This window comes from Accipiter gentilis, chromosome 15 (assembly GCF_929443795.1).
Source record: "Accipiter gentilis chromosome 15, bAccGen1.1, whole genome shotgun sequence".
Classification (NCBI taxonomy): Eukaryota; Metazoa; Chordata; class Aves; order Accipitriformes; family Accipitridae; genus Astur; species Astur gentilis.
The window spans coordinates 17,605,168-17,632,306 of NC_064894.1; the positions used below are offsets into that span (position 1 = coordinate 17,605,168).

Below are 27,139 nucleotides of genomic sequence, written 5' to 3' on the forward strand. Positions count from 1 at the left end.
TTCTTGACTGGACTTAAATTCTGTTTGGTTAGTCTGAAAGAGAATTTAAAATTTCTTCCAAAGGAGAAAGGACCAAACACGAGCTCTTGGTTTCAACTTTTTTTTTTTTTTTAAAATAGTAAATGCAGTTATTTGCTTATATAGTATACTTTTCACCCTGTCTAGAGTACATTAAAACAATTATTATGATTTATAGAAGCATTTCGGCTGGTGATTAAAATTCTAATATATTAGTTGTCTTGCTTATTTTGTTGTTTATACCATTACAATCACAGTAAAGTGTGCGTCCTCACGTTACAACACCCTAATTCAGTAGAAAGTCATGTATTTAAAAGTGGTTTGCCTTGTAAGAAATTTGGAATTTGATTAAAATACTAGAAAACATTTTTTAAGAAAACAAGAAGAGAGTCTGGTATATTGAATAGTTTCAACACTTCTTAATACCATTTTCTTGGTATTAAGAGAGTTGTAGTTTGATTTTAGGACTAAGCTTAAGATGTTTCTATGGGTTTTTCTTTTAAAGACAAATGATTTTGTTTGATACTTCCTTAGACAGCAGATACCTGCATCGTTTTAACTTATTTTCCAGCCACTAGTGTAATGAGGAGAAGCTGTCTATGTAAGTCTTTACATTTAATCAAATGTTTTACAGACAAACAAAAGGCAGCATTTACTTAAGGCAAACTAAACAGTGAAATCTTCTTTAAACAAAGGAGTTGTTTACACACGCAGAGCTATTTCAATTAAATTACACTGATTCTGGTGAAATACTGAGTTTAAAGACACAAGTTAGTTGCAGTGCTGGCCAGTCACAGAGTTTATTTTAGCAGTTTACAATGCAATTTCAACAGGTTTTATTCCAGATTGAGGTGATAAGATCAGTGGCACTTAGAAAAACATTTAAAGTGTTACCCTGTATTACACAAATGTCTCATTTCTCATGAATTGTGGATAAAGTGCATTTCAGCTAATAAAGATCTAGATTTAACGTTTAACTTGTCTTTTTCTGAAGGAAAAGCCATAGCACCCTGAAACACTCTAATAACATTCCTAGTGACCCTAGAAATAGTACCTCACAGCACAACATTAATGGCTTTCTTTTTCTGTCTTTTCACTTGGCCTGCCAAGGTGATTTCCAGGCATGATTATTTTTACCGAATAGAAAATAAAATTATGTTAGAAATCACATTTGAAAGGAGCAGCTTCATGGCCTGTAGATTTATGTGTTGGTTCACATGATTTTTAGTCAGATAAAGAGGGAATTGTTCTCAGCATGTATCAGAGTGAAGTCCGCCTTCTAAACTTAGAGGGCAAGTCGCTCTTTACCCGCTTCCACATTTTAAAATATATTGAAGCCTACACATACGGCACAGTCTGTGTCTGTGAGCGTGTTGCTGAGACAGTACAGTATCTCTCTCCTATCCTCCACTACCTTATTCTTGTTCTTTCCTTTCTGCTATTCTGACACAGCCCGAAACATTGTGTTCCTCAATGACAAGACTGCTATATATACATGAAGAATAATGGGTGTACAGATATCCTGTCTTTTCCATGAGCAGCAAGAAGAAAACAGTAAGTTGTATATTTAGTCAGCATGAAGCAGTGGTATTGTCATAAAATGCTTCTGAGGATACATGCATAACACTGTTTTCATTGTTTTCTTTCTTTCTTTTTTTTTAAAAAATCTATTCCCCTACCCCCACCCCTTTTAACAGAGGTTTGAAAAGGGGAAAGGAAGAGAGAAGATGTAAGAGAAAGACAAATCTAAAACAAGCTAGACACTGAAATTAACTGGAGGATCCTTTCACATAGAAAATCTCCTAGAAATTGATAGAGGCCTACAGATAGATATCCCGTAGGGAGTAAGGAAAGCCTGTGTGTGTGAGACTCTGTGTTCCACATTGTTATAATGAATCCACATGGCAAATCCTCTTTTCCTCCTTATTTTCTGCTTCTTCACCCATAGAATTTATTCACAGCATCTCTATCTGGATGTGAAATCCAAGACAGTGACATTGTGAAAAAGTCAGAACAATGGTAAAGTTGGCTTGTTTCATCTGCTGCCTTGGAAACCTGCACACGTTTCATTTTCTGCTAAGTGTAAAACACAGATGCTTGATACTTATACGGTTATTGAAATTCCTATAAATACTCAAGGTAACAAATTGAGTCGTTCCCCTATCTCCAAATTAGCTACATAAAATGTAGCAACAAAATAAAGAAAATAATATAAAAGGCAAAAGAAAAAATGATAAGTATTTAATATTTATGTTATCTGATGAATAACATTTAGTCTCTCTAGTTTCTCCAGTTGCTACTTGTTTGGTTTGTTGTTGTTGCTGTTTTTAAGTACTAACCAGTATAATTGTAATTTCTAAATATCTTATAGTTGATAAGATTGGAACGATTAAGAATATTATTCTAAACTGAGAAATGGCACAAATTGGTTATCTGCCTTTCTAGCCTCACAATTTCACGCCAACACAGCATAACTTCATCACAGAGAAAAAATTAGAAGAGGACAGCGAGTGCAAGAAATAAACCAACAAAACTATAAAGATGCTTTTACTTACAGAAAAAACATACAAATATTTTTTGGTAAACCAACAAATTGAAAAAAAGAAGCCCTAAGCCCACTACTTTTTAACCTAAAGCAGAAAAGATGGGGTAAACAGATGGAGTCAAGGGAACCGTTGCTTGTTATAATGAAAAATATGCTTACCATCATCCTATTTGGGGCTCTTCTTGCACTTAGGAGAATAAAAGCAGAGGCCCATACCAAGACAGGTTTTATTGAAAGAATCAGGCATTAGCTTTTAAGCCTTTCAAATGTCATACTTGGACAACAGCAAAGTAATAATAGCAATTAGTGACACATCCTTTAACATTTTGTCTGTCATTATCAAAAATACCTTGGCTTGTACTAACATGGGTAGCAACAAGCTATAAACCATGGAAGGGGTAGGACAAAAAAGCTGATGCTCAGTAACTGATTGATGTAGGTATACCTGTCAGGTATGGCAAAAATTTTCATTTTTATGATATTCAGAATTGAATATCAAAATGTTTGGATCAAAATCTTGTTCTTTCTTTCTTCATTCCAGAAGTACATTAATATGAAACCCTCAGCATCTATTATCAGGTTTCTATCATCTTATTTTCAGGAGCAGTGGTTGGTTGTCCTTAAGTACTGAATTACTTAAACTGATCAAATTGTACCTTTCTGGTCTAACATGAAACTCAGATTTAACTGTCTTTCTCTTTTTAGCCAAAGTTACTACCGATGCTTGGAATTTCAGTTATGGTTTATAATTCCTTAGCTGGAGGGAAAGCAAAGATGGAGGCAAGATGTGGGAGGGGTGAGTGTGTGGAACACTCACTGATAGCAAAACATTGCTTTTCTTTGGTGTTTTTAAGCACTCTGAATATATGGTCAAAACAACAGATAGTAAACTGTTCCATAATAAACATATCTGCTCCACTCCCCGCCCCCCCCCCCCCCCCTTCCTCATTAAGATTTGTCTAGGAACTAAAATACCCTGATTGCAAAATCTTTTATTTTAGAAACTTTTTTTGCAAAGTTTTAACACTGTTTTTGGTATTACTTTCACATCAGTCATTTGAAAGCTGGATAGTCTGGATCACTCTTGTACGACTGGATAGGTGGCAGGGGAACAGAGACTGTACAATTGGCAGAATATCTGATCTACTCAAATGAATTAAATAGCTTTTTCCTTTAAGATAAGTTATTGAAGTGTTAAAATGAAACAGCTTGCATCTTATTAGGAGACTGCATACTGCTTGGAATAATTGCTTCTTCTGCTTGAAGTCACCTGTCATATAACTCTGAATATACTAAGCATTTCTACTTAAATACTGTAAATATAAATGTAATTGTAAATATTGTAAATATAAATGTTGATATTTTGTGGCTAAATTATATTTAAGGAAAGTCGCAATGAAGCTAAATGAACAATGACTGCTCTGGATACAGAGGCTAGCTAAGGGAGACTAAGGTAATGTAAGAAGTGCCATTCCAGCTGAGAATTACATCTGTGATTACTAACCTAAAAGTTGACTGCCTACAGTGATGCCATTGGTGGTGATGACTTGGTGGATGGGGGCTGAAACTTCAGGAGCACTCAGGGTGAGTTTCCTGGCTCCAATTTATCCACTCTTAAAAGATTAATTTTATTTTTTGTATGAGCGCTTCACAGGCTATGACACTTTCTTGAGTGCCTTCATTCGGGAAACTGAAGGTTGGTACACTAATGTATACAGCCCTCCATACAAAATGACATTCACCATAGACTTGTAAGTTTATGTAATGTAAATCCAACACATTCTCAGCCAAACAAATATAAGTCTTACTCTGCAGTGGTGCTTTGAGGAAGGAAACAGGTATTTAAAAGAAATAAACTGTGTAAGACTAAAATACTTCAAACCGGTATCGCACAGTTACATCAAAAAGTAGAGTTAAGGCCGTTTCTGTACCTGAATTTGTGTATAGTATTTCAATATCAAATAATCAAAATATCCCCACTCTTGTCTTTGCTGCATGATTATATAAATTCTGTTGTCTAGGACTAGACTTCAGTTAGAAATACAAATTAAAATCATTAGAATGGTGCCTAATTACAGCTGTTTAGGACTACAAAGTTTATATGACAAATATTTATAGATAATAATATGCAAAAGTGTATGCATTTTACCCATTTTTCTGAAAACTATGAATTCAGAATAATACTAATACTAATACTTTTTTGCACACGCTTCAAATGTAGGAAAACTTCCAATATTATGATCCACATGTGACTTGAGATCATACTACTACAAGTAAAGTATTTTTCCAGATGTTAAAGCATGCCATGTACTGTAAGTTTAATGTTTTTATATAAATCATGATTATGATGCTTCAATTATATACCCCAGAAACAACAACTGACTTGAAAAGTTGGAATTTATTTGAAAAAGTCTTATAGAGGGTTTTAAGGTCACTACCTTTTTTATGTCATTGGCAAAAGAGGTATCTACAGAACCTTTGCACTTCAGAGATCTAGTCCAAGATTACTTTTTAGAAATGTATTAATTTGGGGAGGGAGAGGAGGTCTTTAAGATTAATTAAATCAGACTCATACATCTGTATAGTTTCAGCCTACAGACCCCCCCCCCCCCCCCCCCCTTGTACTTTATCAGAGATACAGTGAATAAGATGTAATTAATCCTATTCAGGAGGCACTCCTTTTATACTGCCCTCTGCATCCCCCTTCCCTTCACTTTTTTTTACAAGCATATTCAGCTCCCTCTTCCATATGCTCTGCTACCCCCTACGAGAGACTAATTCTTCATTCTCCCATCATCATAAAGGTCTCACTGATGTATGCAAATTACGACCTTCCTAGCTGCTTTGTAAGATTCCTATCCCTGTGTTCTCCTTTAGCCTCCATAGTAACATTATTAGTACGATCAGAACCAGGGAAAGGACAAATCACTTACTGTCTACATTTAGTGGAGTGCAACCCTTGGGTTCTTACTGACTTTTTTTTTGGATAGTATTACAGAGATAAAAGCAGCTACGGAATGTGATACCAGCAATGTAAACTTGGTAGGGCATAACCCAACATGTTCAGAACTTGTTGAGTCCCAATATCCAATTTATTTTCAAATTATTAATTGATAAATTGATATTCTCCACTATGCTAGTGAGCTGTAAATAGAATAAAATGTTTTTGATAAAAATCTCTTGGCAAGAAATCCCAGTTTCCTAACATAAACAATGTCTTAAAGATGGCATTTGTTCCAAATCGTACACAAATTTACCAAACCCATGAAAAATATATAGCATCTTTCTCATAATAAAACCACCCTCTTTAAAGTCAGTTTCAAAGTAGTAATATAATATTTTGTCAATAATTAAAAATTTTTGAGTGCATTCACAAGAATCCTTTTCAACAGCAACAGTTATTCCCAGTAACTTTCTCCTGAACTTTTAGCCCCATAAGGTTAGCATTCAGGAAGCTCAGCTGCTGTCTAACAAACTTAATTAATCAAAAAGTCATTTCCGAGCTGTAACTATGAGTAAAAGTGCTTCAAGTGTGCTAGCAAGCCTACAAGTTAATCAAAATGCTAATGCAGTACAAATTAAAGTTGTGATTAACATTTCACAGTAGCTGCTTAAGTGAATTGATCACACAAATGGGTTAAGCATTACTCATTTCCTCCAGCCCCAACTGGGAAAAGGTTTGTCATGGGTGGGGGAGGGATTATATATAAGCAGCACCAAATCATCATTAAACTGTGACCAAGATGCTTCCATACACCAGTTCACCAATTATCCATAGCAAGCAAAACCCCAACACCACTGCCACAAAGGTAACCCTCCCTTCTCCCACATATATACCTATAAACCACAAGCAGGCAGCAAGTAATTCCACCCCAACATGTCCAGGTACTTCCACTACACAGCTATCCATTGCTGTTTAGTACCTATAAATGAGCATTACCGTCCAGTATATGCACTACAGGTTTTCTGATCATTCTATTATTTCCACCCTCCTAATGTGGAATAATAGCCATCCAACCATGAAAGCAGCCAGTAGTTAAGTAAAATTGCAAACATGGTGCTACCACCGGAATATTACCGCATACACAAAGAATACGTGTAGTAGCTAAAGAGACACGGCCTTTGCTCTTCACTTGTTTCTGAATAATCCTCTGCATTTTCAAGTTAATTTGATTCTCTTCCCTTCCTTCAGTAAAGCTGCCCACTTATTTATAGTTGCCAATGCACCCATTAAAACAATTATCTCTTTCCCTCGGCACTTCTGGACAAATCTTACATACACAACTGTAAAATAGGCGATTCCTGTAACTCCCACCACCTTGCAGCACGTAATAGGCACACCTGCACTAACAATAGACAACATATGAGCTCAAAGCACACTTAGGGTCTTTAAGAACAACTCCATTTCCTTGTGGGCAGGAAAACAAACGATCCAAGGGATATGGCTCCCCAAGTCAATAGTTTTAGTGGCTGTTATGAACTGAGGAGGCTTGGGGAGGATGGGAAGTCCAGAGCTGATGGACATTCTCATTCTTTTAGTCTGGGAACTGCAGCTTGGGCACCTCCGCTGGTTGCAGCTGTGCTGATACAGCAGGAAAGTACCTTTTGCCTGAGGAGCAGCGCATACAGCTCCCACCATCAGCCAGAATAGTCTGCGGTTCAGTAGAGTAAGCATTTCGTACGTAAGCTAGCTCTTAAAAGACAGCTGAATTGGGCAGCATATTTGTGCAATACTTGACGACCCTGAACATGTACTACAAACTTGATTCTCATAAGCAGAACTGTAGCAAAAGCTGCAATTTAAATGACCAGAAACAACTTATTTACTTCAACTGTTTTAGTATGGGTAAAGCGGTGTTACACACGTTATCGTCCAGCTAAGGAAATGTGGTGCTTAATCCAAAGAGTTTTTCATTTCCTGTCAAAATTAGATTCTCTAGAGGAGTAACATGATGGGGAAAGAAAGGCCATCAGTGACAGCGTTACAAGGTCCTCGTTTCAGGGATGTGCCTGTTTCCCATGCAAACTAGTCTTTATTCTGCAGTTTGGAATCTGACTTCATGTCCATCTTCTCTCAGTGCACAGGTACCCTACTGAGATGTGTTTAACACATCCATAGGTAAACACTTCTCAAAGGTTAAGGCTGAGTTCCATGGCAGTTCTGCTCCTGGCAATATTAAAATATTTTATCAACGATTATACTACAAGTGGAGGCTTGTGGCCAATCCCAATGCAAAGCCAGCAGTCCCTTTCCTAGAAGAGACTGCCCTGCTGAATCTGAGACTGGTGGTATTACCGCCTCAATTATTCATTTCAATTAATGCAAATATAGGTGATAGTCTTAAAACAGCAGAGTAAGAACTGATCGCTGAATACACAGTCACAAAATATAAGGCTTGACAAAAGAAGTAAAAAAAGAGATTAGATTTAGTCTGTTTCACGTATTCTTAAATCAGAGATAGGAAAAAAGGTAGGGTATTGTCTTTACAATAATAATTATATTCTACAAAAATATTAGAAAAATAATTTCATTAGAATTTTTATTCTTTGATGTTCTTCTGCAAGAAGTGGAGAAGTGTGTGATTTTGAGCAGCTACTGGAGTGCTGAGCACCATGTTACTGACACCTCTATCTTTTCTCAGTAAAAATAACGCAGACAGAGTGCTAGGCTTGAAGAGAATATGCTGTCTACTGTAATTGTATTAAATAAAAATTAAATGACTTGGCCAAGGTCACATAGAAAGTCACAGCAGATTTTTTTGAGCCATGGGAACCTTCTGTGCTTTATCTATAAGAGCCTGTCACTGATAACAAACTTGTTAGTTTTTGACTTGAGCTTTTCAATGTCGGGCAGGGACATTCCTTCAGTCTATCTAGTCAATGCCTCAGTGGCCACTCGTTACAGAGATGGCTGTGGGAGCAGAGAGGCATTTGCCTTCCAGAAGGTTACATATTGCTATTCCCCGTATTTCTGCCCCAAAACGGAAAGAATTCTGTACTTCATCCTGGGTATATAGATATTAAACTTTATCTTGCTACAGTGAACTCCATCTATACCTAAGAAATGTTAACTATAGGGAAATTGTAACAGAATATATTTCTTCCATTTTCTATGGAATTGTTAACAATTACATTCCACTACCGAGCCAGCACCATGACTCCTCAAATTCTGGTAAATGCTTGAGACTTCTATCTTTCATCAAGAGTATAGATGAACAGAATTCTAACATAAAAACTTCTAAGACATCTCAGGAAAATTAATTTATGAGTGGTTGCATAATTTGTTTTATTAGAAGAGAGTGGAACCTTATCTGAAATCCATCAGCTACATTTATCTATGACGCTGTTAACTTATGCTTTCTGACTGACCATTAACACAACTGTGCCTAAAGCCACTAGTCATGAAAAGGCCCAGAGGGCTTTGGAGGAATGGGAAGGAGGACACAATGGGTGGGATGTGAAAGGAACCACAGGAGAGAAGGCTGATTCAAGTGAAAGACAGCACAGAAGTGTGTAGAAGTTTAATAGTCTGTGATGGAAAGAGGCTCGCTTATGTATTGTGGCTAGAGAAGGCAAATCTGCTCTGCAGGGGACCTGGGATGGAGGCCTGCTGTACGTACTGAGATACAACCACTTGTAAAAGCTCTTTGAATGATCTTGCTGCCTTGTAACAGAAAAGCAGTACTGATATGGAAAGTCTGTCATTCATATACCCGCCAGCAATAACAACAGTTTATGTTCAGGTCACAATTTGAAGGTTAGCTATACAACCTTAACAGCTAAAGTACTTTTTACGTAAATAAAGAAACATTCAACATAACTAAAAAACCAATTCCCATCTCGCTGCTGAATTTTATGTTTGATGGTGCGTGAGCACGTGTTCACACACACAGAGAACATCACCCACTGAATATGGTTATCAATGGATCCTTCCATGGTTCAGTTCCTTTTCCACAACTAACATCTTTTTTTCCACCTCTGTTGACCCAGAGTTCATCAGCAGGTCACTGCTAAGGAAAAAGGTAACAACCAGTATTGAAAGTGTAACCCTGTCTATTGCTTATATTCTGGGAACTTTAACCTCCATTTGGAAAGCGTGACTAATAAGATGGAACAAATATTCTCCCAAGAGATGTAAACCATGCGCCAACTTCAAAATAAAAAAATGCTTGCATGTTTTTTTCTTTTTTTTTTAAGAGGAACTTTTTTTTTTTTTTTTTTTTTTTTTTTTAAGATGACTGTGTATGTAACATTATGTAGTAGTTAACCGAAGATCTGAGTGCCAAGGCACAGTATGGAACAGTATTCTTCTGAACTCTACTTCAGTTTAAAGGAACTGTTGAATATTTTAGTTTTTTTTCTTCTGAGTGATTATTGTTTCTGAAATACCTATTATGCAGTAACAGGATTAAAAAAACCATTTCTTAACAAAGAAGGATAAATATTGAGCAAAATAATTATTAAAAAGAATCTTAAATTTACATTTTTTCCAAATATGTAATTACCTCCCAAACACTAATGCCACAAATGTCTAAATGAACCTGTATGTGATTTCTTTGAAACAAAGGTGAATTTTCTCACCTGAGCAAGTGACGTTGTTCTCTGTTCATAACTGAGTACTATGAATAATAACTGTTCATGAATCTTTTAGCACCATGATTTTATTGATTTGAAATATCTGGAGTAGACTTGTATTCAAGCACTGCTGGTTGCCAAGTTTAAGACTGCCATAGCAATAACATCTGTGGTGTTATTTGCTTCTTACTTTCCTTTTCTTAATTTTAGTTTTGCTTTGTTCGATATTAGTATTGCGAGCTTGCAGTTTTTGTTAGTGTAAGATCAAGACTTAACCCAAATCACTGGACGCTGAATTGCCCATGGTATTTTGTCTGTCTAGAGCATTGATTAATAATTTCTCATAGCATAGTTTTACAAACTGGTAGGCTTGACACAATGATGTTTGCAGTTCCCATATTGCCAACAGTCTTCAAAAAAGATCAAAGCCTCATTCTGATAGCTGACATATAGATCACTGAGGATATTAAAATTTGAGCAAACAAAAACTCTAGGAAGAAAGAATAGCTGTCCCTATTTTACAGATATTGAATTGAGGAAGATAAAAGGAATAGTTTGTTGAAGGCTACCTGATCTTCAAGAACCTGTGAATGAGTCCTTGTCCAGTTCTACTAAAGAGAGTATTACTCCTTTCCAGCAGAATCAGAGGGGTGGCTGTTCCCTGCGTCAACTAGAGCTCACCCTTCCTGCTGTAACTGTGCTTTTCAGATATGGCAGCACTCCATTCCAAACTCAAACTGCTGCTTTAAAATTCTTTTGAGGCATGCAGCTGTGCATGTGATTGCTTGTTACCGGTACTCTCCATGGTCAGTTTAGTTTCTGTGGGTTGCGTCTGCACTACAACTGTAAAAGTCACAAGCCTCCAGACTGAGTTTAAAAGTGTGCTCTTTGACTCTGTGATAATTGGGAAATAGAAGACATATCTTTTCACAAGGCAGAGAAAAGCCCTGTATCTTGTCCCAAATCACATTTCAAAACATGTTTTATTTATGCTTGGCAGTGACTACAGCACTTTTGGGTGCTATGAAAATAAAAGTACCCATGGGAGACAGGTTCTTGGGGGTCAGCATAACAATCTGCAAGGAGCACACCCATGCAGGAAAGACTTATGTACAACATTCCAGGATACAGAGATAGAAAGCTGTTGCATATTAAAGAAGAGGTGAGCCCTATGGCACCAGATGCCTCCAACCAGAGTTCCACAGTCTTTTACTTTTAAGTTTGTTCAGCTCCAGTTCTGTAAAGTGGCCGTCTTTATGGGCATCTAGTTCCTCCCTAAACAAAGTGGTATCACACTGCGTGGTACCAGTTCTCCATAAGACTGCAAGAAATCTTCAGATTTTTCTATATTCAAAATATTACAACACACTAACAATAAATAGTAAACCAACAAGAGTTAAATACTGAAATGCATTACTATACCTGACATATTCTAATTGCTTGGTCCAATACTGTCTTTGTATCAGTTGCATAATCTGGACAAGGCAGCATGGCGTGACTGAAGTGGGCTTGCAGCAGGAGGTGTGTTTTTGTGTGTGAACTGTCAAATGAATGGGGATTGACTTCAACTGGAAGATGTTTTGCCAGTTCACTGTTCATCTGATCTTCATTGTGTCTCACAGGCAGATCTGTGTACTCATCAGCATTCTTAAAAAAAATAAAATTAACCATTGTCATTAACTTCAGAATAATTATTATTGCTTACTGAGACATTAAAATTATATGCATTTAATTTACTACAGTTAGATTTCATTGTTAAAATAGAAGCATTTTAATGTTTAGAAAGCATACTTATTTATCAAAATCACATGTGTGGGAAAACAATAGCTGGTAAAACATTCACAAATATTCACACAATTATACATATTTTTTTTTTTTTTTTCCACATAGCTGATTTAACATTAGAGGAGAAGAAAATAAAATCAGTGAAATAAATACATTAATTGGATCACTCAATATTTGAGATGACCTTCTACAGATATTCTACCCTGGCTGGCTCACAAAAGCATTGTAAGGTTAGCTATAAAGAAGTCAATAATTCATATTTTCAGTTTTCAAGGTTTCTACTTTTCTCTTTGTATTCAAAACAGAGTGGGTTTGAAATAGCTCTGGTAAGGTTCTTTTAAAACATATTTTCAATATTTTGAGCAGTCAGTGTCTAAGCAACAGATGACCAGCGATCAAAGAGCAAAATAATGTTAAGTAGGTGCTGAAAACTATCCTTTGTGTTCCAGAGTGGGACTACTACCATTAATACCAAAATGAAAGCTGTCTAAGAACTTTCTTATGTTGCAAAAAGGAGCTGCACACCAACAGGTAATCTAAATGTAGTTATGAGTAGCAACATCCTTGGGGCTCAGAGGAAAGAGTATGACTGTTCTAGTAGCCAGAGCAGAGATGTTCATTCTCCTGCTAGGGAAATTAACTGTCTCTGAAAGAAAGAAAATTCAACAGAAGCATCCTAAGAACTGTAATTCAGGCTGAAGAGTCAGTTCTGTGACTTAATTGGTGATTTTTTTTTTCCTCCACAAAATCCTCTTGTGCATGCATGCATACATATTCTTGTTTAGAATCTTTTTAAAGTATAAAACTCGCAAGTAAAGTAAGAGTTTTATAATATCTGATATCTTTTCCATCTGTAATTTAAGAGAGTGTATTTCTTTTGTCATAAAATAAAAAGTCATTTGGGTAGCCCAAAGGGCAATGTCTTCCGAACTATGGGCTTAGCAGAGACTATTAAAGTGTTCAGGGTTTTATACTCCTCTTAAAGTATAGATTCGATACTGTGCATTTTAGTCCTCAGTCCCCAGACTTCCTGCCAATTCATACTAATGAAATATTTGCAACGGTAACCAATGCAGAGTAAGGTAAAGGAAAATGGCAATTTTAGAACACCTAATAGAACTACCTAATTGACTTGCAAAATACCATACCCACTCATTAATATCCTAACACACAGAACCTTTTTTGACAATTCCTAAAAACAGTTATACAGCTGTTTTTCACCCCCTTGAAAACTGACAGCACAAAATTTTCTGTTTTCTTTAATGGCACAATGAAACTACACCTAAACTGTGATATAAATGTAAAAGAAAAGGTAAGTATTAGAAAATTTAAGATTTGGAAAGAAAATCAGAATATCATTAATTTATTTCATATCTTGACTGCAGATTAGAAGTGAAGACTGACTAAAGACAACTGCTGCTTAATCCTGGATGTCTCTCCTAGATCTCTTGTGAAAACTGTGGTCATTTATTCTCTGAACCTAAGGTCACAATCTTTTTAAGCTCTATAGAAGGCTGCATGTTTGCTTCACTCTTTTTATTTAACTGGCTTCTCCTTCAAAGATATTTTAAAGAATATTTACCAAGGAGATTTTTTACTTAGTTTTGCTTTGCAGTTTAAAGTAGCAGAAAGAAGAAGGATCAGCCAAGTCACTCCAGACCAATTGGTACTCCTGAAAATGCATTTTCCCTAATTCTTCCCCATCACATGTTTTATTTTCCTCCAAAACACTCCTCTTATTTTAAACAACTTGCCTAACTAATTTCCTGTTTGTGATCATTGACTGTAAGTAAGTGAGGTTCATTTTCTTATCTGCATCATGTAGGTAATTAAAGGAAATTGAGAATGGGTAGTGAAGCTTTTATACAACTGAGAATGAAGCTGAATGGAGGGCACCAAGGTCAGCAGAGTCCATTATATTTTTATGTGAGAGGCCAGTATGTCTGCCCTGTCCTTGTTTGCTTAGTGTAGGCTGGACAGACTACTAACTGCAAATCTGTTTCTCTGATTTGCCCAGCTGTCCTTGAATAAAGACATCTTCCATTGCAAAATGTTAAATGACAGTGATTGACAACTCTGTGATGAACTCTGCTTGTAACCCCCTGCTACTGTTTTCAGGTTGCACAAGAAAAGACAGAATAAAGAAACATCCTTTGTAATCACCTCAAATGGGCCCTGCTGTTCACTCAATATTTTTTCATTTTAGTTTTCCTTTTCATTGTGAATCTCAATCTGTTCTGCAAAGGCTATAGCTTCAACTATTCCATACAATATATAACATATATTATTTTAGTACATTATATCTGAATACCATTCTTACTTCCATTGGTGAGAAAACAGATCAAATTACGTATCAATCATTAATCTTCATTCTACAGTCAAGAAACTTAATACAAACTTTATAGTTAAACCACAAAGCACTGCTGTGCATTTTTCACTTTCCCTTGTTCTTCTGTTAAATCAGGACTATTGCAGCCCATGTAGAAATATGTTTACAAGCACCTATACAGCTAAGCATAACTTGGAGTGTACCAGGAGATAACTAGGAATTTTAGCTATGGGTTCTGCAATCGTGCATTTGGTAGTCGTGTCACATCTCTCTTTTCTATAGGTCTGTGATGGACTTTCCCAAAAATGTCTTCTTTTGGGCATTAGAGACTGCTACATTATTTTGAGGGTGTAAGAGTCCTCTCAAACCTACATTTCAATCTGTATGCGATACAGGGTCATACAGAAGACAGTAGCTCGCTTTGCTAGTGAGAAATGTCACATGTAGACCTGCATAAACTCGACAGTTACATTTTACAAGGCCAAAGGGCTATTCTGATAATTGAATTCTGTTGCCTGCATAACACCAGCCACAGAATCATCTTCGAGTTCTGTCTGCAACATCGTGTTCCAGATATGCAGCTTATCATCACCCTTTATTTGAACTGTTCTAAAAGTAAACAACTCATCCCATTTTAAAATATGTATTTTGCAGTTTCCTGGTACTATGAAGTGTTTGAGGAGTCAGACTGAACTAAAATTTAAATAAGGTATCCAGCATGGTGAGTACTATGCTCTGCAGTGTCCCTAGGGTTAAAAAAAAAAATCAGATTTTCTTTCTAGCCACAAAATGTGTAAGTTTGGCAGAAATTACTGATTTATATTGAGAGCTGAACTATAAACTTATACCACACATGTAAACCTTCTGAAACATTTTAAATCTCAAGTGACTACATCTTGCCATCTGTCTACAAGAAAGAAGAGGATACTTGTGGAGCATAGACAGAAATGGGATCAAGGTGAGCAACTAAACTAAACTTGAATAATTTAAGTTAGGTTCAGTCATGGGAACAGTAAAACTTACAAAGTTAATGAGTTCTAGACTTTAAAGAGCAGTTGATTAATTTGTAACAATGAGTGTCTAAACCAAACCAAAAATAGTTTCTCACATTCCAGAGTTGAACCAGTAGTCTTTTCTTTAGCAATGCTGTTATTTAAACTACCTTAGAATTCACTGACTGCCTGTACGTTCCCTTTCTTTATACAGGTACAGTGAACTCAAACACACCATATTTTCAACTTTAACAAAGCTGCAATGTGTTTTGCTCTCTTTCAAGTTTCTGATGTAGAAAGAAACAAGGGAAAAACATTCTTAGAAAATTTGATACCAAAATTAACAGTTGTTAAGCTAAAGTATTAAAAAATCTTGCAGTAAACTAGTACTAAAAGTAACTAACAGAATAATAAAAAAGGAGAAAAGATGAGGATCATTTTTAGTTAATATAGTAATTGCATCCTCTTTTCCTGAACCTTGGTTTGAATTACATAAACTTCTGGTAGTCTGAGTACATGCTGAAGGACTGCAAAAGTCATACATTTGTGCATAGAATGAAAAATAAAAAAATAGGCTGCAATAAATAAATGTGGGATTTTTTTACAGCTGTTCTGCAGTTAACACTAATAATACATTATGAAGTAAATTTTACCTCTCTGCTATCAGAAGTTCAAAGGTATGCCAATATGCAATTTATTTTTCCAAGTGAAAACAGCATATTCTGATCTTTAAGTAACTAGATAGATAGGCAAATATAAGCTCAACAATAGTATTATTATATAATTGGCTTTTGTCTTTTGTTCCATTTTACAAAGTGCTACAGAATATTTTAGTGTAACATCCTGACCTGTCACTTCCACAGAGTGCTACAGTGTATAGCAAGTAGCTGGGCTCCAATCTTTAAAGCAGTCTGTTAATTGTCCTCATTTGGGTGATACCTATGTTACACTTAGTATAGGATAGAGAAAAGGAGCATGGTCAAAACAGAGAAATAACAAGCACTGGTAGTTTGTGAGTAGCTAGGTAACTGGATAATAATGTCTTATAATAGATTCACAAATTCTAAATTTTTCTTTGAGGATACTTGAACTTCTGTACTTAAAAACATTTGAAATTATTTCCATTTTTTATATATACATATATATATCTCCATTCATGTGCTGACAAAAGTCTCATTTGACCCTATTAACTGTATTATAAGGAAAATAAAAAAATTGCTTAACTAAAAGTTCCCAGGTTAATCTTCCTTGGCCCATGCTCTTCCCAAGAGCACAAGACCATATTATGTGACACAATAATGACACAAATATATATTATTAAAATTATTTAAATTAATCAATATATTTATACTATATTTTATCATCACATTTTCAAGTGTGTGTTTGATGTACAAGGAAAGACATTAATTGTACACAAATGTATCCTGGCAGGCAGCTGGAACACAATCAAAGCTTACATTTATATTCAGAAAACAAATAAATGTGAGAAATCTTGTGCTTTAAAAAAAAAAAAGGGGGGGGGGGTGGTGGGAGAGAAAAAAAGCCCAAACTGACCACATACTTAGAAGTTGTTTTTCAGCTCATACCAAAATGTAAAGCAGATTGAAAAATGGAATTGGAGAAGTACTTGCTAGAATTACTACTCTGAAAATTATAACTGTGTTAGAGATTCCATTATAAACTCCTATTTTAAAGAGTTTATTGGTAGCCTATAAATGTATATGCTTTGGTCTCAGTTTTATGGGACATAATTCAAACTTCCAAAGTTTAAAATGTTTGGGTGTTTTTTTACTCTTGGATATAAAAGGTCTAGGACAATATCCCATAAACAGATATTACTAGTTGTAAGTTTTAAGAACAAACATGATGCATGTTTTCAAGACTCATTATAGACAAAAAGAAAAAAAAAGTCACTTCTACCAGCTTATTGAAGCCGCTACATAACACAGGGATATTTAGATCAGAAGCCCTCTTTTAGACAGTAGACACTTGCATAAGGAGCATCCTCACTCTGTTTTACACATGTAAAACCATACTTTTAAGACAAACTTGGCAGAAGTGACGTTCCAGATTTTTAGGGCAGCCTGGCAGGCTCTGCTAAGGCAGCAGAGCAGGCTGAAGTTTTGTAGAGATCTTGAAGAGTGGCTAACATGACGCAAAAGAAGAAACCAAAATTGTCAGGCAAGATTGGAATATATTTACTATGTGATACGGTACTTCATCACAGAGACCATTTCTAAATAAGCTCTTTGCCTTCATATACCATGTAACATCTCTCCCAGTCAACCGCACAAGTACGTAGCAGTGCAATCAAATGGCATCCAGCACGTTAGAGCCAACCCCACAGTGCAGTTCCTTTCCCACAGGGGCTTTCCCAACCCTTCCTTCCAGGGTCAGTGGCTGGCAGGGAGGAAGGGCAGAAAGCAAAACCCTGTGCCAGCCCCTGCACCGTGGGGCATGGAGGAGCCAGACCTGCAGGCCCTGGGCAGCAGCCGTCCCTGGCTGCGGAAAAGGGGCTCCCTCTCTAGCACTGGTGCCTGCCACTGTGGACTCTGCCTGCCCTAACTCTCCACGCCAGCTTGGGTAACAGGAAAATGATCTTGCCACTTCTCTAGTTTTCCATTGGAGTACTCTCCACTCTATACTTCTGGAAAAAATCACAGGAGGAAAACAGATATGCATAGGATGGAGAACAACACCCAAGGGATAAGGGCTGCTCAGTATCTTTTTGAAACAAATGCTAACTTTTTTATTTATTATCTAATTAGTGGTTAATGCATTTTTACAGATAAAAGATAAGTGTCAACACCCCCCCCCCCCCCCCCCAAGTATAGAATTCAAATCAAATTGTGAAGTTAACCCAATTAACTAGGTAGGAGCAAAATAGTGAGGCTGGGCTACCCTGGGCTCTAGATTTCAGACTTACCACAGTGGGCATTGGAAATTTCCAGTTGAGCATGAGAAGTTGAAGAGATAAAGTTGTAAAACCCATCAACATGCAATTATGTAAATAAATTATTTTTTAAAAATTAATTTATATGTCAGGATTTAAAATGGACACATTTCAGTAATGGGACCTACAAAGGTAGTTTATAATAACATACAAGTTAAAAGTTCTTACAATTCTTATAAAGTTCTCATGTTAGTGATCAGAGAAATCCTATATAATTGTATTCTCAGACTTCTCACTTTAAACAGACAAGTGTTTGATTTTTGCTTTTAAATAGCCACATATGATAAACACCACAAATTTTACAATTACAGACATCATAAAAGGTACAAGCTAGGGCAATGAAACAGTTGAGTGATCACTTAAAAACACCCTGAAGGGCTTAGATTTCACAAGTTCACCTCTTACTTAAAACATCCAAACTACAAACTGCTGATGACATTCCTGATGACCAGAGGTCAGGAGTCTGAAAGACCTTTGCCACTGCGCACAGAGCAATAGGAGGTCAGCAATATTAGCTACCAGTAGCAGAGAATGACCTAGCAGATCTGGGAACTTCTAAAGTACAAAGTTAAATTACAGACCTCTGCTTCAACATGGAGGTGCTAAAAGAAAATGCAAGCATGCTAGCACACATGAGAAGGAGGATTATATAAAATAACAATAATTTGACATGGGAAAAATGTTCTTAGGACTTCTATACTAACTTGAAAGTCAATTTTCCTTTTTTTCCTAAGTTTCCTAAGCATATCAGAGAAGGTAGGTTTCAGTGTACAAGATGATACAGTAATAGATAATTCAATCATTGTAATTGGTTTACCAAATGGTAAAAAATATACTTACAGAACCATTCTGTTTCAGAATAATTTCCTTTTTAAATTGCATACTTTACTAAAACATATTAAAACAAGGAATGAATTCATGATTTTAAGTCTTAACTCTCACAACCATATTTCATTAAGTTTATGATCACAATCATAATTCAGTGGTACTTTTTTGGCCAGTCCTAATAAAAACCATTCTTACAATACATTCATTTTTCCCCTAAATGTGTAGGTACTTTCACAGTATTAAGCCTGCACAACTTTCATAGAGGTAGCTTTAGTTCACTCAGATTTTTAAGTTAAATTACTGATTATAAGTAAGCCTGTAACACTTGCACAGTTTAAGGAAAAATAAATGCAAAAGAAGACTAAAGTAGGACAAATGTAAGAGCAAACATCTGAAACCTGTATGACACACACATTATTCACCTAGAATAAGTTACTTTGACCACAGCAAATAAATATAAATGGAATGGTATAAATTCCATTTATAAAGTGAATTATAGTGATGTGAGAGAATTATTACATTTTATCACTGGAAATGGTATATTTGAGATTTTCACCTCTCCAAGATGCCTGACTTTTCCTATTACTTTTCATGAGAATGCTTTGAACCTGCGCATTCTGAATGCATTATCATCACCCCATTGTTTTAAATCTTAAAACCTAGATGGGGCAGTCACCCACAACTTTCCTCCCCTGTAATCTGAAGTCACATTATAGGAAAGATTTAAAACCGACTGTTTTTGGCTGTACTGAAACTAATTGTATTGCACTAATACAGAAAATCTTTTCAGTGCATGAACTCAGTAATGTGCTAACACAAAACTGGGAAAATCTCTCTGAGTATACATTCAAAAGTCTGATTGTCATGAGAAATCTACTTCAGTTCCATTTGGATGTTTGTCCACATTTTGAAGCTGAGCTTGGCTGAATCAGCTGGCTGAACTACTGATTGAGATGATGATAGCAATAAAAATTGTAATAGCAAATCTTGGCACACAGCTTTTCCCGGGAAAGTGATCAGTCATTTTCCATCTTTGGCTTTGATCCTCCATTGGGATCTTCCAGTGCAGAGCCCAGACCCAGGGAAGAAGTTAACAGATCTCTGCATTAAGTTAATGCTACTCTGCATGGAGACAAGAGTACACGCTACTAATTCTTGATGTGAAATGGGGCCCATACATACTGTATATGTTAATAGCAAGCTGTAAAAGCTCTGTGTGTTGAAAACTGGATTTCAGATCTGCTGACCTGTGGCAGCTCCCCTAGTGGGGAGCCACAAATACACACTGCTGCATTTTTGTACTGGATTAAATTCCGGATCTAGACTACTATGTGACCAGAGACAAAAGGGAATAAAAAGTTCACAGGCGTGAATACCTGTCATCATGTGGTGAAATGACTAGCAGCCTCTGTTCAAGAGAGGCTCAAGCCCAGAATAATAGAAGAACAATATGAACTGGCAAGAATATATGGGAAACTTGGAAGGTGCCTACATGCACAATGTTTTCAGCAAGCCAATGCTACTGGTCTCACTCTGAGCACTTTTAAATGAAAGTAGTTTAATATAATAATAAAAGAACACAATTGAAGAGGAAGTGACAGCTGCTGCAAGTAAATTTCAGTAAGGGTAGATCCCTGCTGATAAAAACTCACACATCTCCACTCATTTCAGTGTAACTGTGAATTAACATTGCTTGAAAATCTGACCCAATGTTTTGAAGAACTCAAGAGCTACAAGGTAATGCAGAGATGAAAGACACTGATAATTACAAGGGTGGAGAAGATGGGTAATCACTGAGGCAACAAAGACGACAGTAAGAGAAAAAATATTTGAAGTCTATTAAACAGACAATCTGTCAGTAATTTTGTGTGCTTGATTTGAGGAAGTTCTATCAACGCTTCTGTCATGAATGATCAGAAGTCTGATACAGTGAGTAACATGGCAAAAATGCCCTTGTATCACACTTGACCTTAACAGATCATCCCATCACCCAAATGGGATGCACCATGCATTCCTAGGGCAGATCTAACCCTTTTTGGACGGCAAGCGATAATTTTTCTTGGTGATGTTCACTGCACACTAATTTGTGAGAATACTGTAAACTCTGTGTTCCTGCACAGACTTATACCATGTCTTTTCTACCTGTAAATAAAGGCATTCACCTGAAGTACACTGTAAGAGCTGTATTAAAAAAAAATAATAAAATGGAAAGATAACTGATGATTAAGAGAGTTGCAGACATTTTGCCTCTGGTGTAAAGTTTTAAGAACTTCTTTTAAAAGACAAAGAAAACAGAGATTTTCAGTACCAGATGTCTAGGAAGATCCCATTTGGATTTGAGCTACTTAAATTTGCAATCATGTATTTATACATCTAACAGAGCTTCTGTTTCCCCTAGAATCTGAAAATTAACTAGCTTTGTAGCATCTTCCTTGATCTGCCACCCGTGCCCTGAGGATTAGAGACTCCACCTGAGCTTGTTTTACAAGCATAACAGAAAAAATTAATCTCTGCTGGCAGCGATCCCACTGGGATACTGATGAATAATGATATCCCTCTCTTGCTGCCCTCTCAGTCCACTAGAAAAGCCACTCTAACCCAGCAACGTGGAAACCGCTGAAACCATTCCAGCTGTGGATTAGCAGGCAGTCAAGCATCCATCTGTTCTGTGTGAATCAAGAGAAAGCAAACACGCATTCTTATAGCTAAAGAAGTATTAAAAATTAGCATCTTATATGACTGAATATAGTAAATATTAAGACAATCATATACAAAAGAAAAAATAATCTATTATCTACACCTCATGTTGTTTACATTTGCTTGCTGCTTTAAGCAAATGATAAACCAGCTGGAATTCATCTCATTAACCTACAGAATATTGTGCATTCAATGATTTAATATGTTTAAGATAAAATTTCTTAATGCTGTATGCATCAGTTGTACCTAAAAATATTTTGTAAGTAGACATGCATGCACACACTAAATAAACACAAGTAAACACGGTAGCATGCCTTCACCTTGACAGGAGAAGGATTTAAGAGACCTGTTGTGAGAGGGATTTTAGCCATTTCTAAGGTGAGAGGAATAGACTTGAGATAACTTCTCTTTCTGAAAACTAGTAGTTTGAATAATATCTGCTGCCTTGCTAGTCTTTTCCACTGAAGACAGAAAGGAAAGACATGGGAAGTTGGCATGTGGGCAACCCAGTCAAATTGGTGATGTCTGATTTGACTCTTCCATGTGAAATAGGACAATGATCTACTATAAATTAAGGAAAGCTGTATTTGAGCATAATCCCAGGTAAAATTACTTAGAAAAGTCCATAATTTGACTGTTTTCACAGGCCCACAGGCCCATTAAGCTGCAGAGGTGAAGAAAATCTGCAACTGTTTGTTCTCTAAAAGCAAGACTACTGTGCTATACGAAATTTACAAATATATATAGTAACTTTGCTAAGAAAAGTTTTGGTCTTTTGGTAGCAAAAATCCCTCTGCAATTTCTTCTAACATGATAGGTAGCATGAGCTACCTAAGTAACTGAAATAAAGCACCTTGTAAATACTAGACATAATAGGAGAGGCCAATTTCTTAAAAGTTCATCTGTGATAATAAACAACATCAACATTTAAAATAAAATTCAACCTTCTGAAGCTAGCCAGGTTCCATCAGGAAAAAAAAGAAAAGAAAAGAATGAGACAAAGAAAGAATCTAAATGTAAATAGGAAAATACAAGTGTCAGATACTTCATTAAGGACTGATCAGTAATCCTCTTATGTCCTTTTTTTTAAACTACTATGCTAAAGGAACAATATATGCTGGATACGAATCTTGTATGATGTAATTATTTCAGCCAAACCAATCCTTATCCTGAAACTTCTGTTCCGATCAGAGAACAAGCTACAAAATGCCATCCTTTCTTAACAAGTCTGAGCAATAACTTCTTTGCTGACAGAGAAAAACATTTGTGTGCCTTTAAACAGCAGTCAGTAAGACGGAGTTGGTGTTACTAAGTGAACTGAATTCTGTGAAAGCAAATTCATCAGCAATATCGTCGTAACTGCTATAATTTATAGTGCAATAGTATAAGACTATGAAAAGCAAAGGCAATAACTAACTAGAAACCAATGAAGACAAAAGAACTGCAGGTTGCAGAGGGCCTAAATTTGCCTGTCACCCCTTTAATTACAAATTGGGAGGCACAAAGTAGGTAGAACTTGTACTCACTTAAAGGCATATCGAGCTTGTAAGACTGCCTTCTGGAGTACTTGGGGCATTTGAACCCACAGCCATTTATCAAAGCAGCATTATGTATTATAAAAATGTTCAGATTTACGTTAATAAAAATGCAGTTTAGAACTTCAGTTTTGTTTCAACAAACACAAACATTATTTCAACAAATATATTGTATATTTGAAAACAGAGCCATATGACATGACTGCTGAAAAAAAAGCCATTTCATTTTCAATATGAATACTTTGCAAAGTATTGGCTGCATGTACACAACTATGCACAGTTTGAAATCTCACATAATGATGATGGCTACAATTCTAACTGCTAAGTGATAAGTAAAAGACTTTCGTCCTTAAATAAATAGATAAATAAATGCTGCACGGTTGAATTGCCTGCAGCTTTAAGCAGTCAGCTAAACCAAGCTTGCTATCACTGAACTTGCTCCTAGCATACATACCAAGGACAAGCATTGATTTGCCACAGTTGGCAGCACATTTGTAAGTGTAAGACCAGGACAGTACTCCTATCTACCCTAGCAGATACAAGTGTAATAGCTTCCTGGCTCATCAAAATAGTTTTCATTGGTATACGTGAGTATTTTGCTGCTATAACTGCATCTATAGCTCCCGTTAAAGGAATTTATTTCCTCATTTTTCTGACAGAAACAGTTACTAAAGCAGCTGTTTGGAACGGGGATGTAGCCTGAGGCTACTGGCTTCCACTACCACAGCTATACACACTTTCACAAGTTTTTCCCTGGGACACTGCACTGCAATCAAAACAAATTGAAAAAACCCACAAAATTAAAGATACTACATTATTTCCAAGGTAACAGTTCTTGTCTTACAACTTACCTCATGGGAAATGTATGTCAGAAACCTTTACCTTCAACTTTAAAATAGGTTTTATTTTAACTTTCCTGAGTATTGATTCAGTTTTTTAATCTGGCAAGTAATGACAGAAGTTGAGTAAGAAGATTGGAGGGGAAAAAAAAAGGAGAACTGTTAACTGGAGATTAGAGAGTCATGTGTATTGGAGATGGGAAGGTTTTATATTTTGTGGTTTTGAATATAATTCTTTCTTACTGATGCTATAAAAATGAAAGACTTATGCCATGTTCAGTTAGCTGTCAGTGGTGGGCACTGTCATCTTGATTTACCAACTGATTGTGCTTTTCTGGAAAGAGGGGCAGCATACGATGCTGTCAAACTAAAAAGCAAACAATCATTTGGAAAAAGAAAAATAAGAAATAATTATGTCATGATATTAGAAAAAAAATAGTATATTTAAGTGCTACAGTAACATTCAAAACTGCTCCATCTACTGGGACTAGAGAAAAATCAAGACAAATTTAATAGGTGAGAATACTCATGTATGTAAGTACTCTTTCTGCTAAGTACAAGGTATTTTGAATATACTGGATATAGATGATGAATTTTGGATGCTATTAAAATTCACTGTAGCATTTTGATCTATTTCCATGAAGCCAAATACAATATTCAAATTTGAACTATTTTATTAAAGATACTGTGATACTCTCTAGATGTTCCAAGTGGGAACTGAAGCACAAATGTCTTAAAATATTAAAATCCAGAGAATATAAGCTGTATAATAATGAAGTAAATGATTCTGGAAATGCCTGTCTTTAGGATGAACTTTATGCATTGAACAGTCCTAGGTATGCACTTATTGTGAAGTAAAGATTTAATGGTAAGAGGTAACAGTTTTCTCCTATTATAAGGGGTCACTAAAATATGCATAATGGCTGAGGCCTGTTCCTATTTGTAGAGTGGCCACAGCAGTAATGTTTGTATTGTTGAGAAAGCACAATTTATGTGAAATAAAATATGTAAGTTCGTCAAAGGTTAGCATGTAACATAATTGCTTTTCATTTGATATAAAGTTTACATAATAAAGTATTTCTATTCTTGACACTGAAATGCCATATTTAAAGAGTAACATAATGAATACAGTCTTGCTGTATTTGTATGCCTTGAAGAAAATTACAGTAGCACCTTTATTTCCTTCCAAAATAAATGTAAATGTAAATTTAAACTAGAAAATTACTGACTTAGGAAGAGTCATCTGAATTTTTCTGAAAGGGCTCATAGAACAAAAAACCAGTTTTATATAACATATTAAAGAAACCAAAAGCAATGTTTCTGCCATGGCTTGCAGAGAAAATGTTACACAGAACAGCTCACTTTAGCTTGTTCGTGGACAATATTTTTGTAACTTCTTAATTCCTCCTTCCCTGGCATCTAACTGGTGACAAGCAGAAAAGATGGTTTATCTTCTAGTCAAAAACTTTTGTGGCCCCTTAATGACAGACTGAACCAACAGCTTTAAGATAGAATCCTGCTAGGGAAATAAAATTATTTTAGACTGAGAGTGTAAAAAGACTTGCATATTTCCCTGGGTAGAATAGGATGTGCCAATAATGATGAACAGAAAATAAAGCTATAGGTTAACTGAGTGTTGTGGTTTAAGCCCAGCCAGCAACAAAGCACCACAAGGCTGCTCGCTGCCGCTGCCCCCCCCCCCCGCCACAGTGGGATGAGGAGAAAACAAGGAAATGCTCGTGGGTCGAGACAAGGACAGGGAGGGATCACTCACCGGATCACTCACCACTTATGGTCACAGGCAAAACCCAGACTCAACTTGGGGAAGAAACGAAAGTAATTTAATTTACTACCAATCAAATCAAAACAAGGATATTAAGAAGTAAACCCAAACCTTAGAACACCTTCCCCCACCCCTCCCTCCTTCCTGGCTCAACTCCACTCCTGATTTTCTGTCCCTCCTCCCCCCCAGCAGCACAGTGGGACGGGGAATGGGGGTTGGGGTCAGCTCCCCACACCTTGTCTCTGCCGCTCCCTCATCCTCAGGGGGAGGACTCCTCACACGTCCCCTGCTCCACTGTGGGGTCCCTCTCACGGGAGACAGTCCTTCACAAACTTCTCCAATGTGAGTCCTTCCCACAGGCTGCTGTTCTTCATGAACTGCTCCAGCGTGGATCCCTTCCGCGGGCTGCAGTCCTTCAGGCACAGACTGCTCCAGCGCAGGCTTTCCCATGGAGTCCCGGCCATCTTGGGGGGCATCCATCCCCCTGCTCCGGCATGGGCTCCTCTCTCCCCGGGCTACAGGTGGGCATCTGCTCCCCCACTCCCCTCCATGGGCCGGGGGGGGGGATGACAGCCTGCCGCCTCACCGCGGGCTGCGGGGGCAGCCCCTCCTCTCCTCTTTCCTCACTGACCTCGGTATCCGCAGAGGGGTTCCCCTCACATTCCAATCCCCTACTCACTGCAGGTTCCCCTTCTCAAATCTCTTCTCCCATAGGCGCTACCGCAGTCGCTGATGGGCTCGGCCTGGGCCAGAGGTGGGTCCGACTTGGAGCTGGGGAAGCTTCGAGCAGCTTCTCACAGGAGCCGGCCCTGCAGCCCCTCCCCGCTACCAAAACCCTGCCACACAAACCCATAACACCGAGTTACCTAGAATCTCATCATACAAATACCTAACAGGTAACGAAAGACAGATATGGTGTTAATAACTTTAGTCTTCTGTTATCTATGTATCTGGGATGGAGAGCACCTGTTTCATGAACTTCCTCCTTCTACCTTCCAAATCTGCTACTCCAGCAATGCCAGATTTACTGCTGAATTCCAAAATACTTAGTCTAATAGAAGCCAGTGTAACAAAACCATGACAGTTATCAGGTAGAAATACAGGGAAGAGGTATGTGGATAGCAAACTTAGAAGTCCATGTTTATATCATAGAAAGATGGATACCTATGTTCCAGTATAACACAAACACCATGCTGTTCTGTCCCTAAGCTTCCCAGTTAGAAAGAAACCCATCTCTTACAACCAGTTTACATAAAAGAC

General features: G+C 36.9%; 1 protein-coding gene across 4 annotated transcripts in view; it reads right to left on the minus strand.

Moving 5' to 3' along the window:
- The window catches only part of ASCC3 (activating signal cointegrator 1 complex subunit 3), a 278,562-nt gene that overhangs the window by 10,678 nt on the left and 240,745 nt on the right, over positions 1–27,139 (minus strand). For all 4 annotated transcript variants that reach the window (XM_049818318.1, XM_049818319.1, XM_049818320.1 and 1 more), the window contains one exon: positions 11,561–11,785. In XM_049818318.1, the coding sequence (XP_049674275.1) occupies positions 11,561–11,785 (225 nt within the window). The remainder of the gene's footprint in view (positions 1–11,560; positions 11,786–27,139) is intronic.